The sequence below is a fragment of the Sciurus vulgaris genome (genome assembly GCF_902686455.1).
Source record: "Sciurus vulgaris genome assembly, chromosome: 17".
Lineage (NCBI taxonomy): Eukaryota > Metazoa > Chordata > Mammalia > Rodentia > Sciuridae > Sciurus > Sciurus vulgaris.
In genome coordinates this window covers 43708797-43721548 of record NC_136478.1, presented here as the reverse complement: position 1 = coordinate 43721548, position 12752 = coordinate 43708797, and the positions used below count along the sequence as shown (strand labels likewise).

The following is a 12752-nucleotide window of genomic DNA, read 5'->3' as shown; positions in this document are numbered from 1 at the left end:
CACAAGGCCTTGGTTTCAATCCCCAGCACCAAAACAAAACAAAACAAAAAAAACAAAGGCAAGGCACCTCTGGGTTCAATCCCTGGTACCAAAGGAAAAAAAAAAAAAAGCATTCCATAGGGAGAGGATGCAGCACCGTGTAGAGTACATGCTTAGCATGAATGGCATGCAAGAGGCCTTAGGTTCAATCCCTACCACTGCCAAACAAAACAAAAAGGTTCCAGGTTGGTAAGAAACCTGCTGTCGCTCCTAAGTCATCCTACGGAAACCCGTGCATCCATACTCTCAGTGACAGCTGGGATGGAGATGGGTCACGTCCTTCCTTCCTTCTTTCTCTCCTCTGAATGGCCCTGCCCTAGGTTTTGGCAAAGGAGGAAACTTCGTTCTGGGACCTTTAAAGACGTGCATAGTTAATTAACAAAACTATTTTGCTGAGAAACCTCATCGTGTAGAATCACAGTCAGCAACTTGGCTGTGGGACTCACATCAGGAAAGCAGAACCTCCCGTCCTGCTTGGAGGACCCGAGTCTCTGATTCAGAGGAGCAGCCTGACTTTCAACCCACTGGAGCTTGAGATACAGAGTTTTCATATACCAGATTCTATCTTCATCCTTATTTTGTATTTTGTAAAGAAATGTGGGGCGGAGTCCGCTTCTCGGCCTGGTCCCATATCGACCTCGTCACCCACTCCGGGCTTTGCTTTCAGCTAAGCAAACACTGCTCCGTTACATATCCTCCACCCTTACCTCCAGTTCTGAAGTCACCTGGCCCTCCTTTTGTGAGGTGCCCACTTCTCTCAGAGCGTGATCCCCAGCAGTCCCAGGTAAGTGTCCCTGGGCTGTTGGTGAGGAGGGTTCCTCAGCATATTGCACGAGGCTGTTTCTCTGGCCCGTGTCTTCTCAGCAGAGCAATATCATCCCCCCAAAGGAGGAAATCGGTTCTTAGGAGAAGTCTGAGAATGGTCTGTGTCCTTCCAAGGGGCCACAATGCAAACTGATACAATGTGTTTGCTGCAAAGCCCAAGTGGGAAAAAGAAAGGACCAAACCAGCTTCCTCTGGGGCAATGATGCCCGGTGTCCGAAACCCCGCCTTTGCTAATAGGAAGCATGAGTCAGGTGCCCAGTGCTTGGTTCTCTTTCGCAGCTAGAAGGTGGGTCCTCCATGTCTGGGAGACCCCATCTGGATTGCCTCCTAGTGAGGGAGATGTAGAAGGGCTTAGGCAGCCAGGGCAAGATGGCGGGTGGGGAAGTTGGGGTCAGGGCCAGAACGAAGGAGCATGGAGAGGGTCTTCTGATGAGGTCACCTTCCCGGATGACCAAAGTGCATGTGGACACAAGTCGGGGACCCAATCAGACAGGTGCTTCTGTACTCATGCTTTTAACCAGGGTTGGGGGGCGTCCAGTAGAAATACTAACACAGATGCATGGACAGAGGGGACACTAATCAATAATATGAGGAGCGGGTGGACGGGAGGAGATAAGGAAAGGAGGAAATTGCAGAGACCACAGAAAGAACGCGCAGAAACTCCCCCACCGGACTCCCAGCTCCAGGGCCCCTTCTGGTTGGAGAAGCCTGTTACTGTTGCTTCTGCAACAAACCTGCTACTTGCCTGCTATCTCTGCGCCCTGTGCTTCAGTTCTTTGCTGAGCAGAGACAATGAACTCAGTGCCCCTAGACGGGAACGTTAGCATCCCCAGAATGTTTTGTGTTCCCCTCACCCAAGGGCGATTCGCTGCTTGCTCAATGACTGGGAAAGTCTTTGCTGCTCTGTCACCCACGGACAGACAGATGGACGGACGCTCCACTGCCATCTCTCTGCACTCTCTCTGCTGCTCACGTGGCACAGGCAGCAGTCCCAGAATCCACCCTCCATCCCCAGAGGCCCCCTTTCCCTTGGCTTCTGGAGAGTCATGGAAAACGCTCCAACACTCCCTCACATCACGCAGACAACAGCCCCAAACTCTGAAGGCCGCACCTCCCACCCCCCGGGGTCTTCCAGTGGTGCAGATGCAGTTGGGGCGCTGCCAGGTGATGGTGGAGAGCAGGTGAAGCCAGCTAAGCTGCCTCTGATCCTTGTCAAAAGTGGGTGGAGTGGGGAGGAGTCACGCCCCTGCCCTTGGTGGCTTTCTTGACAACATGAGGTTTTCAACTCATTCCCAGCTTTGTGTCGGCACGACCCATCCTAGAGTCACAGGACTCACGGCAGCTTGATTCCTTTCAGGACCATGAAGACCTTCTCGGCAGTCACTGTGGCAAAACGCCTTGGGACAGACAGATGAGCCATGGGCCAGAGAGAGACAGCACTTGCCTTCCTCTCTCCACCGAGATGTTTCTCTCCTTCCACCCAAACCCAGCCCCTTCCCACAGCCTGTCCTCATTCTTCCAGGAAGAAAGCAAACATTTATAACCTTGGTATAGAAATCCTTGAAGTCCTGAGCTCAACTATCTACACATAGTAGGTGATCAATAAAGGCTTTGGTGATAAGACTGAGTACCAATAGGCGCCAACATTTCTCTGGTTGTCCCACTGGGAAGAGAGGCCCGGCCAGCTGTTTCCCATGTGTCACCCATCAGTGCAAAGTGGAAACTTACTCAGTGACCACATTTTGGCAAAAATAGCTTTTAAGAAGGTCCACCTATTTTAGTCACAATCTGAGGTCAACTGAGCGAAGGACCTTAATTTTTTTTGCAAGTGTTTCTTGCCTGGGAAGAGCATGTACCTACACAGAGTCGATCGGCTTCGCCTCTGGTTCTGTCTCCTGATGGCCTATTTACTTTTGTCCTGTTTATACTGCGTCCCTGGGCTCCAGAAGCTTCCCTGAGCCAGGTCACCAAAGATCGATCTATAGCTAAAGGAAGGACAGCAGAGCGGGTTGAGGCTTAGGTTTTGGAATCACAAAATCCAATTTCCAGCCCTCCTTCAGTCACACACTCGCTCTGAGATCTCCGGGGAAGACTTCACCTCCCTGGGCCCGCTCCCCAGCCTGTAAAATGGTGACAATGACGTACCTACCACCTGGCTATTGAGAGGATGGGAGGAGGTAATGGATCAGGTCAACTCCTAAAGCAGGGTCACTATTATTTTTCTTTCCCTAACCCGGAGCCTCTGCCAGAGACACCCTGTTGCTTAGTCCTTTTCCTGCAGTCTGGGTGTCGATGCTTCCGTTCACCACAGACACCGTGTGGGAAAAAGGAGAGAAAAGGAAAGACCATTCTCTTTTGCTTGCTACCAAATTTATTTGGGTAATTTTTCTCTGTCATTGTTCATAAATGTCCCTGAAGATCTGCATTCACTGAGCACTGGGAACTTTCTAGTACTGCCCAAGTGAGGGCAGGCCGCTCCTCTCCCTGGGGTCCAGACTCCTCCATTCCCGACCTGACAGGCAGGAGCAACTCTGAGGAGTAATGTCCCCCCTCTCCCACTTCCTGTCACTGGGCTACCCCCTCTGACCCTGGGTACTGCTCCTAACTCCTCCTTTTCCCTCAGAAAAACACAGGAATTGGCTTGTTGCTGTCAGGGCCGAAGTCGGGGGAGGTCATTTTCTTTTAGAGAAGTCTCTGCTCCTGACAACTTCCCAGAGTCAAATCCAGAGCGTGTGGGAGAACAGGAAGAGGCAAACTCCAGAGTCGCTCCCTGAGCACCTCCCTAAGTGGGGGCTGGCCTCCAAGCCCATCAGGCCTCAGCCAGTCACTGCATGGCCCTGCCCCAGGGGACATGGATCTGCTACCACTCCCTGTCCCACACCGTCAGCCCAGACTTCCGGGCTGCCTGCTCTCTAGGTGGGACAGTCCCCGGCCTGCCCGTCTCCTCCATCCTTTACCTTCGGTTCCACACTGACCTCCACCCTCCAGGGGCTCCAGCCCCCAGTCAGCCTCCCCAGCAGCTCCTGGAAATCTGCTTGGAACCTAGATGATGAGAAGTAGCAGACCAGCGGGTCCACGCAGGAGTTCAGGGTGCTGAGCAGCAGCACGCAGCTCCTCCATCTTGGGCTCTGACCCTGGACGTAGCCCACCACGTGGGACACGTTGTAGGGCCCAAAGCAGACCAGGAAGTTGAGCAGCGTGGCCACCACAAGCCCCACTACTCTCCTGCGCCTGCGCCGGCTGGCTCCCCTGCTGAGGATCCACACGAGGCGGCCGTAGCAGTAACTGGTGATGAGCAGGGGCACCCCAAAGAGGACCACGGCCATCTCCAGCCGGACGGGCAGGACGATGGCTAGCTGGTCCTCCCGGAATTCCAGGTAGCAGGTCCCATTAGAACTCTGGCTGTGGGAGACGTTTCCAGAGAATTCAGCCACGTAGACCACACTGCAGTGAGCAGCCGCCAGGAGCCAGCAGGTGCCGCTGACCAGCCCGGCCTGGCCCAGCCGCGGCCGGGTCTTGTACCACATTGGGTAGGCCACGCTCAGGAAGCGCTCAGCGCTCACGGCTGCCAGGAAGAGGGACGTGAGATAGACAGTAGTGAAGAAGAGGAACCCAGACACAGGGCAGAGGACGAAGGGCAGGGGCCAGCGCATGCCACTGGCCGCCTCTGCCATGCGGAACGGCAGGAAGAGCAGCAGGAGCAGGTCCGAGAGGGTCACGTTGAGCAAGAGAACATCCACAGCCACCGGGCGGCGCCGCAGCTTGCCCACGAAGATGGCCAGGGCCACCAGGTTGAGCGGGAGCCCCACGAGGAAGGCCAAGAGGTACACAGAGAAGTACAGCCAGTGATTTCCAGGGAAGAAAAACTGGTCTGAGCTGGTTCCCATGGTCACAGCCACTAGTGAGAGAGGGAGAGATGAGCTAGTGGCTGGGTGGGGGTCTCTCTGTCCCCTGCCAGGAGCACCACCCATCAGCCAGCCCACCCCCCACCCCAGCAATCCCTACAGCCTTTCCCCAGCCAGCCGCCTGCCTTCCTGGACCTGCCCTGCCTCCGTCAGTCCCCCAGCACAGAAAGCACCCGGTGTTCCCGCGCTCACCTGCTTCCTTGAAGATGCGCGCGTCTGCTGCCGGCCACCTAGCTCTCCTCTCCAGGACAAGAGCTCTGAGCTCTTTATCTGGCAGAAATGATAAAGACCTGGCAGTGCCCGTGACGTCACTCACTGTGGAACAGAAGCACAAAAGAATCCTTGAGCCCTGTTCCCAGGGCTGTGTCAGTATGCAAAAAAGAAGAGCAAACTCCACGGCGGGCCGGGCCGCCCGGCTGGGATGTCCCAGCCCGGCCCAGGCCAACTCTGCCTTCCTCTCTCCGCCTTTCCACTTGAATTTGGTCTGCTTTCTCTGAGAATGGCACTTATCCAGCTTGCCTTCTAAGGGCAGGAAGTGTGATGTGGTGATGGAGGGCTGGACTCTGGAGCTGGCTCTGTGACTTGCCAACTTGGTGATTTGGGGCAAGTGTCCCCTTTCTGTGTCCCCTTTACTCATCTATGAAACAGGGATTGTTATAGAAACAGTGTTAACAGATGAAAACATTAATACAGGTCAGGTACCTAGAATGAAGCCCGGCGCTATCCCTGCCGTTGTCCCTGTCATGGCTCAGGCTTGTCTCTGGTAGGTGGTGATGATGATGGCGGCAGCGGCGGCAGAGGCTGTCGTGATGCTAATGGCTTCATCCTAGCGGGCACGAGATCCATTGCAGGCACTCTGTTCCTTAGGGTATCACTGTTTTATTTCACTGTGTGAAATCCTTTCTGCTCCAGGCCATAGACCTCATTAAGTATGACCACCAGAGAACCCGAGTTCTCTCTGGCTTCAGAGATAATGTGTTTATTCACTCAGATATGGACCGGTCACCACGTGATGCCATTTCACACCCCTTAGACTGACCGTCGGCCAACAGTCAGACGATTCCCAGCTTTGAGGAGGACAGAGGAGAAACTGAGGCTCTCATTCATCGCTGGTGCAGTTCCTTTGGAAAGCAATTTGGCAGTTTCTTAAAAAGTCACCCTGAAGCCCAAGAATTCCCACCGTAGATATTTACTTAAGAGAAATGGAGACGTGTGTGCACAAAGACTTGCTCCTGAATGTTTCTACAGCTTTGGGGACAAAGAGCGGACACGTCACCTGGCTGCCCATCAACCCACAAATGAATACACAAATGGGGCACATCTGCACCATAGTTGTTCTCTGTGGCAACGACGAGGAATAAACTAACTGAACAAGGGTGAACCCCAAAACCATCGTGCCCGGTGCATCGGCAGGCCTGAGAGACCACACCACGTGTGATTCCATTGATATGAAACGTCCAGAAGAGGCAATTTTTTAGAGACAGAAAGTAGATGAGCAGTTGCCGGAGGGCTGAGGGAGGAAAGGATTAATTGTAAATGAGCACGAGGGATCTTACAGGGTGGGGGAAATCTTCTAAAACTAGAGCAGAGCACATGGAACTTAATTTACTGAAGATCATTGCCTTGGAGACTTAGCCTGGGTGCCTTGTATGTGCAAACGACATCTCAGGTTGTTAAAGGTACGGCAGTGAAGGAAGCAAAGGCTTTGCCCTGGTTGTGCTTACATCTGGTGGGGAGGACAGGAGAGGGGGACGTTGAACGAAGACATCAGTACGGAAGAGGTAAAGACGGGGCTGGGCAGAGGGAAGGGGAAGGACAGGTACTGGGGTCTGAACGAGTTACATTCCATGCTTGTATAATTATGTCAAATGGATTCTACTGCTGTGGCTAACTAAAAAGCACCAATTTTAAAAAAAAATTAAAAGATGCAGAGAGACTCAGAGAACATGGCTGGTATACAACTCAACCTCCTGGGAAAACTGGTACAAAGTTTAGGGCTCAAGGTGGGCAGAGGAGACTGGGGCGAATCACTAGGGCCCCACAGGACCAGGGAGGACCCGCACCTCCCTCAAGTGGGAAGCACAAGCGGCCGTACAGTGGCCCAGCCGCTAGCAGGTGCTCCTGAGCAGCGAGGCTGGAGGCAGTCCTGGCACTATGCGGTGGGCACCGGGCGGCCTGGGCTGCAGTTTGGGTTTTTACTCAAATTCTTTGGTGTCCCCACTGCTCAGGGAACAAGCTTTTTTCTATCTTCTGTAGAAAGTTTTTTAACCTCTCCAGTCTGTTTCCATATTTATGTTCTAGAGTTTTCTTTGGAAAGCTCTTAGGAGCATTCATTCATTCATTCATTTAGCAAATGTTTGTGGAGTGCCTGCAACGTGTCTGCCCCTCTTCTAGATAGCTGCAGACATTTAAGTGTGCCAAGATCATTTGTGTAGCCCAGTATGTACATGCCTGTCCCGTAGCCCCACCTGGCTCCCTGGTACATCGGTGGCATTATTGTCATTAGAGGAACCAGTTTGATTCCCACACCTCCACTCATGAGAGCAGATGCCAGGTCTCCTCCATGGCTACTTTTCTCTGTCCTCTCCCTGGTGGGCTGGGATGCCACCTTCACCTTCCCAAATGGATCACCAATACAGGTGTTACCCTGACACCCCAGGTTCTCCCCCTGACCTTGCAGGGAGCCTGCTTGGGAAGATGGCATCCGACTCATCCCTCTTCCTTGCTGTAGAGGCTTGGGCAAGTTTCTTAACCCCAGTGAAGATGTGCTACACCTGGCCCCAGGACTGTGGTTAACTCACTGGGGTCTTTTGAGCAAATGAGGACAAGGCACCTTTTTACCAAAGGGTGCTGCTGGAGGAGTGGGTGACGTCTTTGTTCAAGTTAAAATGAGGCACTTCTTCCCTTGATTGGAAGCAAGGCAGGCACACGGCTTAGTGAGCCCTGTCCCCTCTGCCTGACACCCCTGTGCAGTGAACAACCTGTCCATCTGTGCTGCAGCCGCCTGGATAAATCCAAGTGTTGTGTAATCTGGTTGGGTGGCATATACCTTAGTCCCAGCTTCTTAGGAGGCTGAGACTGGAGGATTGGTTGAGCACCGGAGTTCAAGGATGGAGTTCAAGTCCAGCCTGGGCAACAGAACAAGACCGTGCCTCTTAAAAGGTTGAGGGTTGTTTGAGGACAGAATGAGACCACACTCATTATGAAGCGCTCTGCGTGGTGTCTGACTTGTTTTGCCAGTGGCCTGCCTCACACCAGCATCGTTCCGGGCCAGCTTCCCATTCGTAGCTCAAATGCTGCCCCCTGGTGAGTTTGAAATGGTATTGCAGCCTCATTATCTTGGCTCCTGCCTCCAAAATGTTCTTTCCTCATAAATGACGTCAGGGTATCTAGCATTCCACGATGGCGTTCTTCCAGATTAGAAGCCAGAGTTCATCCTCCTACTAGGCAGGAAGGATGTGAGGGCTGAGACAGAGGCAGAAGGCGAGCTGACCTGTGGTGTCCCAGCCCCCGGCCTCCACGCCTCTCTCTGGACAAGGGTGGGGTCCTCTCCAGGCTGAGGTCTTCCCGCCGGCGGCTTTGGGGAATGACTCTGGACCAGGCCACCCTGCAGTTCTGATGGAGCAGCCCCTCCACGGAGCCTGGAGAAGCAACCGGACCCTCCTGCCTCCTGCCCCTTGCTCCCAGCAGTGGCTGCTACTTCTGGAATGTTCCTCCTTGCGTTCTCGCCACACATACTGTCCCCCGGCCCGGACCTGCTCCCAAGTAGCCAGTCACTAGCGGGTTGAGCACCACACTCCAGGCCCCCGTGATGAGCCCCAGCTTCCGCCACTGGCCTCCCATGTTGGGGTGCAGGAAGCCAGCCACGTTGGAGGCGTTGTAGGGCCCCAGGCAGAGCAGCAGCGTGAGCAGGGCCCCACCGGCCACCCAGGCTGCCCTTACCTTCCGTCTGTGGCTCAGGCCTGAGTGGGCCAGTGCCCGGAGGCAGCCCACGTAGGAGAAAGCCGTGATGACCAGGGGCACGAAGAAGAGAAGGAGAGAGAGGCTGAGGCGGGCAGGGCCGGCAGATGCTGGGTCCCAGGCCTCCAGGCAGACCGGGGAGCCATTGACCACCGTGTTGATGCCCAGGGAGCTGGTGGTATTGTCCAGCCAACCTCCCGGAGCCTCCAACCCAAAGACCAGCCCCAGATGACAGAGGACGAGGGCCCATATCAGCACGCATACACCCCAGGAGTAGCGTGGCCTCCGGATGGCTTGATAGCCCAGGGGGAAGGCTGCTCCTAGGTAACGGCCAGCGCTCAGAGCAGCCAGGAAGCCCCCGCCTGCATAGAGAGGAGCGAAGTGGACCAGCGCAAAGGCAGGGCAGAGCTGGACCGACAGAGGCCAAGCCCCAGAGGCCAGGGCCTCCACTGCCTTCAGGGGCAGAGAGATGGCCAGCAGGAGGTCAGAGCAGCCCAGGTGGAGGGCATAGACCAGGCTGGGAGTGAGGCGGCGGCGTGCATGGGAAGCTGCACTTCGGATGGCCAGGACATTGAGCGGGAAGCCCAGGGCGAAGGCGGCCACGTAGAGGGCGAAGGAGAGCTGCGGAGGCAGGTTCATGGGGCCGGGTGCTGGCCTCTGCCACTCCCGCTCTCCACCTGGTCCCTTGTCTTCAGATCGTGACCAGAGAGGAGGCGCTCGCGGGAGAAGTGTTTGGCAAATAGCGAGGAGAAGCCCACGCTGGCTTCAGCGCTGCCCGCAGGTGAGACAGAGAGGAAACCGAGGCCCGTTGAAGGTGGCGGCCAGGTAGCTGTGCAGCCGGGATCAACAGCAAAGACCCCAGCCCTCCGTCTTCAGCTGTCTTTGCACCATGTCACCCTTTACAGTGAAGAGGGCAATCGTGGGGTGTTTTCCAACAGGCAGGCGGGCAGTCACCGAGGATGGGCGGTCTCAGCTCCCCGGGACTCTGGGGAGAGAAGGGGTTTGGAGAGTTCAGAGTGGTTTCCTTGGGAGTGGGTTAGACTCCTGAGCCCACTCCCTGCCCCCATCCCCTGGCCAGAGGAGTGGCTCCCTGCCAGTAGGAAGCCCACAGGGCCAGTGTGGAAGTGGGAGAGGACCCTGGGTCCAGAGGAGAAGTCAGGGTTTGGATAAGAGCTACAGGGAGCAGAGGGGCAGGCAACGGAGGTCCCCAGCGGGGAGCTCAGGGTAAGCCAGATCCCCTCCATGTTATGGGGGATGAACTGAGCAGACCTCAGGAGACACCCCGGGAAGGGGACCTGGGGGGTCATTGCTAAGAAGAGGAGCCACAGAAAGAGGGACTCACCTCTTGGTGCTGCCAGATGTCTCTGAGGCTCAGGAGTCCCCTCACTGGGCTGTTGGAGGATGCCCAGGATGGGCAGTGAGCTGGAAGAGAGAAGGGCGGGGTGGCAGGGCCATTAGCCTGAGGCACTAGCAGCCTGGGTGAGCAGCTAATGGGGCATCCCGGGCTGGAACTAGGTTGGATTGCCAGAGGTGAAGAGATAAGAAGGGAGCGAGGATAGGAATGGGTTTTTTCCTGAGTAAGGCCTGTGTAGCCAGGATCTTAAAGAGATCGTGGGGGACCGCCAGAGCACAGCTTTGTACCTTTCACCTACCCGCTGCCCTCTCGAATGGGCTGTCCTCCCCAGCGCTGGAAGAACATTCGGGCAGGCCCATGCCCTACTGACTCATTCTTAGATCACAAGAAGTGCCCCAATGACTTTAGCCACAAACTCACAGTATGCATCCAGTCATGTGTGTAATATCAAAAGAATCCAGCCAGGCAGGACAGCTCGGGAGGCTGAGTCAGGAGGATTGTGAGTTCAAAGCCAGCCTCGGCAAAAGCAAGGCCCTAAGCAATTCAGTGAGACCCTGTCTCTAAATAAATACAAAATAGGGCTGGGGATGTGGCTCAGTGGTTGAGCGCCTCTGAGTTCAATCCCCAGTACCCACCCCCAAAAAGAGTCATTCCAAGGGAGAGATTACGCTGGCTGTGGGTTGCTCTTTCCAAGACAGAGCTCTTCTCTCCTCCTCTCCTTTACTCCCTAGCTCCATGACAGCAGTTTCCAATCTTCTCAGTGTTGGAAAAGAAAAAGGAGACAAGCTGAGTCTCTTGTGGTTGGCATTGCAGTAACTGGGCTGTGGTCACTGCTCAGCCTCTCTGGACCACAAGATGTCCAGGCCCATCCCTCCCTGGCATGCTCGGTTAGGGATCTTGGGCAGTGCTCACTGGGGACAGGAGGTGCCACCAGCAGGAGTTGCTTAGCTTGCTTCTCTCAAGCCTGGGGAAATGTCTGGCCATTTACCTCCCTATAGAGGTCATCTTGCCCTTCTAGAAAGATCTCCTAAGCAAGACTTAAGATGGCTCCAGTCTGGCTCTCTCTCAAATGTGGTCTGCATCTGGTCAGTGAAAAAGAAAGCTCTCAGTCTCTCTGAGTCTCTCGCCATGCCTACCCCTGTCCGTCTGTCCCTGTCTGCTGCCTCAACCTCTCAGCTTCAGTTTTCTTAGGGTGTGTGTCAGCCACCAGGCCACCTTCAGAATTCTGAGGGACCCACAGTGAGCTCCTCTCACCAGGCTGCAGGAGGGGGCGGCGTGGATTCCCAGCACGTCAACTACTCCCTCCAAAGAAATCGCCCAACTTCCTTTTCAGACCTTGGGTTCTTGCTCGTCCATGGTTAGGCGCCTCACTCTGGCTGGAGAAGAACTTGCCACCAATGGTTTAGTGTCTTGTATTTGGCAAATACTGAGAAATTGGCAGAACCAAGAAAAGAATCAGAGTGACGTTTTGACTCCGGTGACAGCTCTTTAGGAGAAGAGCAGAGCTCTAGGGTAGGTGGGTCCTCCAGACCCCTGCTTAACCCCACCCCTCCCCCTGGCGGCTGGGCCTCTGCTCAGTGCCACTCCTCAGAGGGCCTTCCTTGACCCCCCATCCAAACCCACCCCCAACCCCTCCTCTGCATCCATCAGACGTGGTGTAAATTCCGAGCATACGTGTCTCTGCGACACTATGTGTGCTGGCCCCTCTGCTAGAAGGCTGGCCTCACGGGGGCAAAGGTTCTGGCCTGCTTTGTCCACCGCGTGGCACACCCACAGGGGCTCTGGGCACTGGGAGGACGGCAGTCCGGGGCTGGCGGGGAGGGCTGCATGTCTGGAGTCGCTGGCCGCCTGCTCTTCACGCCTCAACAATGCCTGTTGACAGTCCCATCTCGTGGTCAATGGGTCATGAAGTAGGTTTATGTCAGCAGCTGGGCTTGGGGACAGGAAGGGAAGGCTCCTGATGGTTGCCAGGGAGCCTGAGCCAGGGTCCATCAGGCCCAGGGTTGCCTTTGGCTCCTTCCAGGTGACTCTGCCCTGAAAAACTTTGGGAACCCTAGACGAGACTGAAAAGCCCCAAGACTGGGAGCAAATCACTTCTGCACCCCAATAACCATCTCTATGCTGTGCTCAGTGAATGTCTGCTGCGTGCATGCATGAATGGCCAAATGATGCTGGACCTAATTTGGGGGAACAGAAACTCCTAAACCCTCCTTCTTTCATTTAAACAGTTTTCAAAGTCCCACTTTCCTCCAAAGAAGTTAATGATGCTCACAAGAATTCAAACTGGAGACAAAGTGGGCTTATGGTGGGGGGTGGGGGTCAACACATTGCTCTGCCTTAGCCTAAGAATTTCCATTCCAGGACTGAGTGGAGAAGGGAGGGGGGACAGGAAAGGAAGGTGGGACCTACTATGTGCCAGGAACTCTATGTCCATCACCTTGGTGATTGGTTCGCCACCTGTTCCCGCCTTCTGAGTGGAATGGAACTTAGTCCTTTGGCTAAGCAGGTAAACAGGTGAGGAGATCTCAGCCTGAGAAGTGTCAAGGGGCCTTGGGACACCTGACTGGGAAGCACTGACTCTGTGAACATAATGGGGAACTGGTGGGGTGACGGTGAAGGACAAGAGAAAAAGTGCAGTTGCTCCTGGTAGCTGGCCTCTAAGAGGTTCA

At 55.0% G+C, this 12752-nt stretch overlaps 2 protein-coding genes across 2 annotated transcripts; both read right to left on the bottom strand.

Moving 5' to 3' along the window:
* Window positions 1-3289: 3289 nt before the first annotated feature.
* Window positions 3290-5077, bottom strand: FFAR3 (free fatty acid receptor 3). Its single transcript, XM_079116827.1, has 2 exons — window positions 4962-5077; window positions 3290-4762 (listed from the first exon to the last, which is right to left on the bottom strand). The coding sequence occupies exon 2, from the start codon at window positions 4749-4751 to the stop codon at window positions 3777-3779; it is 975 nt and encodes a 324-aa protein (XP_078972953.1). The 5' UTR covers window positions 4752-4762; window positions 4962-5077; the 3' UTR covers window positions 3290-3776.
* A 3388-nt stretch (window positions 5078-8465) lies between these two features.
* Window positions 8466-9368, bottom strand: FFAR1 (free fatty acid receptor 1; the record flags this gene model as incomplete). The annotated part of the gene is made up of 1 exon (XM_079116814.1): window positions 8466-9368. One exon carries the CDS (start codon window positions 9366-9368, stop codon window positions 8466-8468), a length of 903 nt encoding a protein of 300 aa, XP_078972940.1.
* Window positions 9369-12752: the final 3384 nt, after the last annotated feature.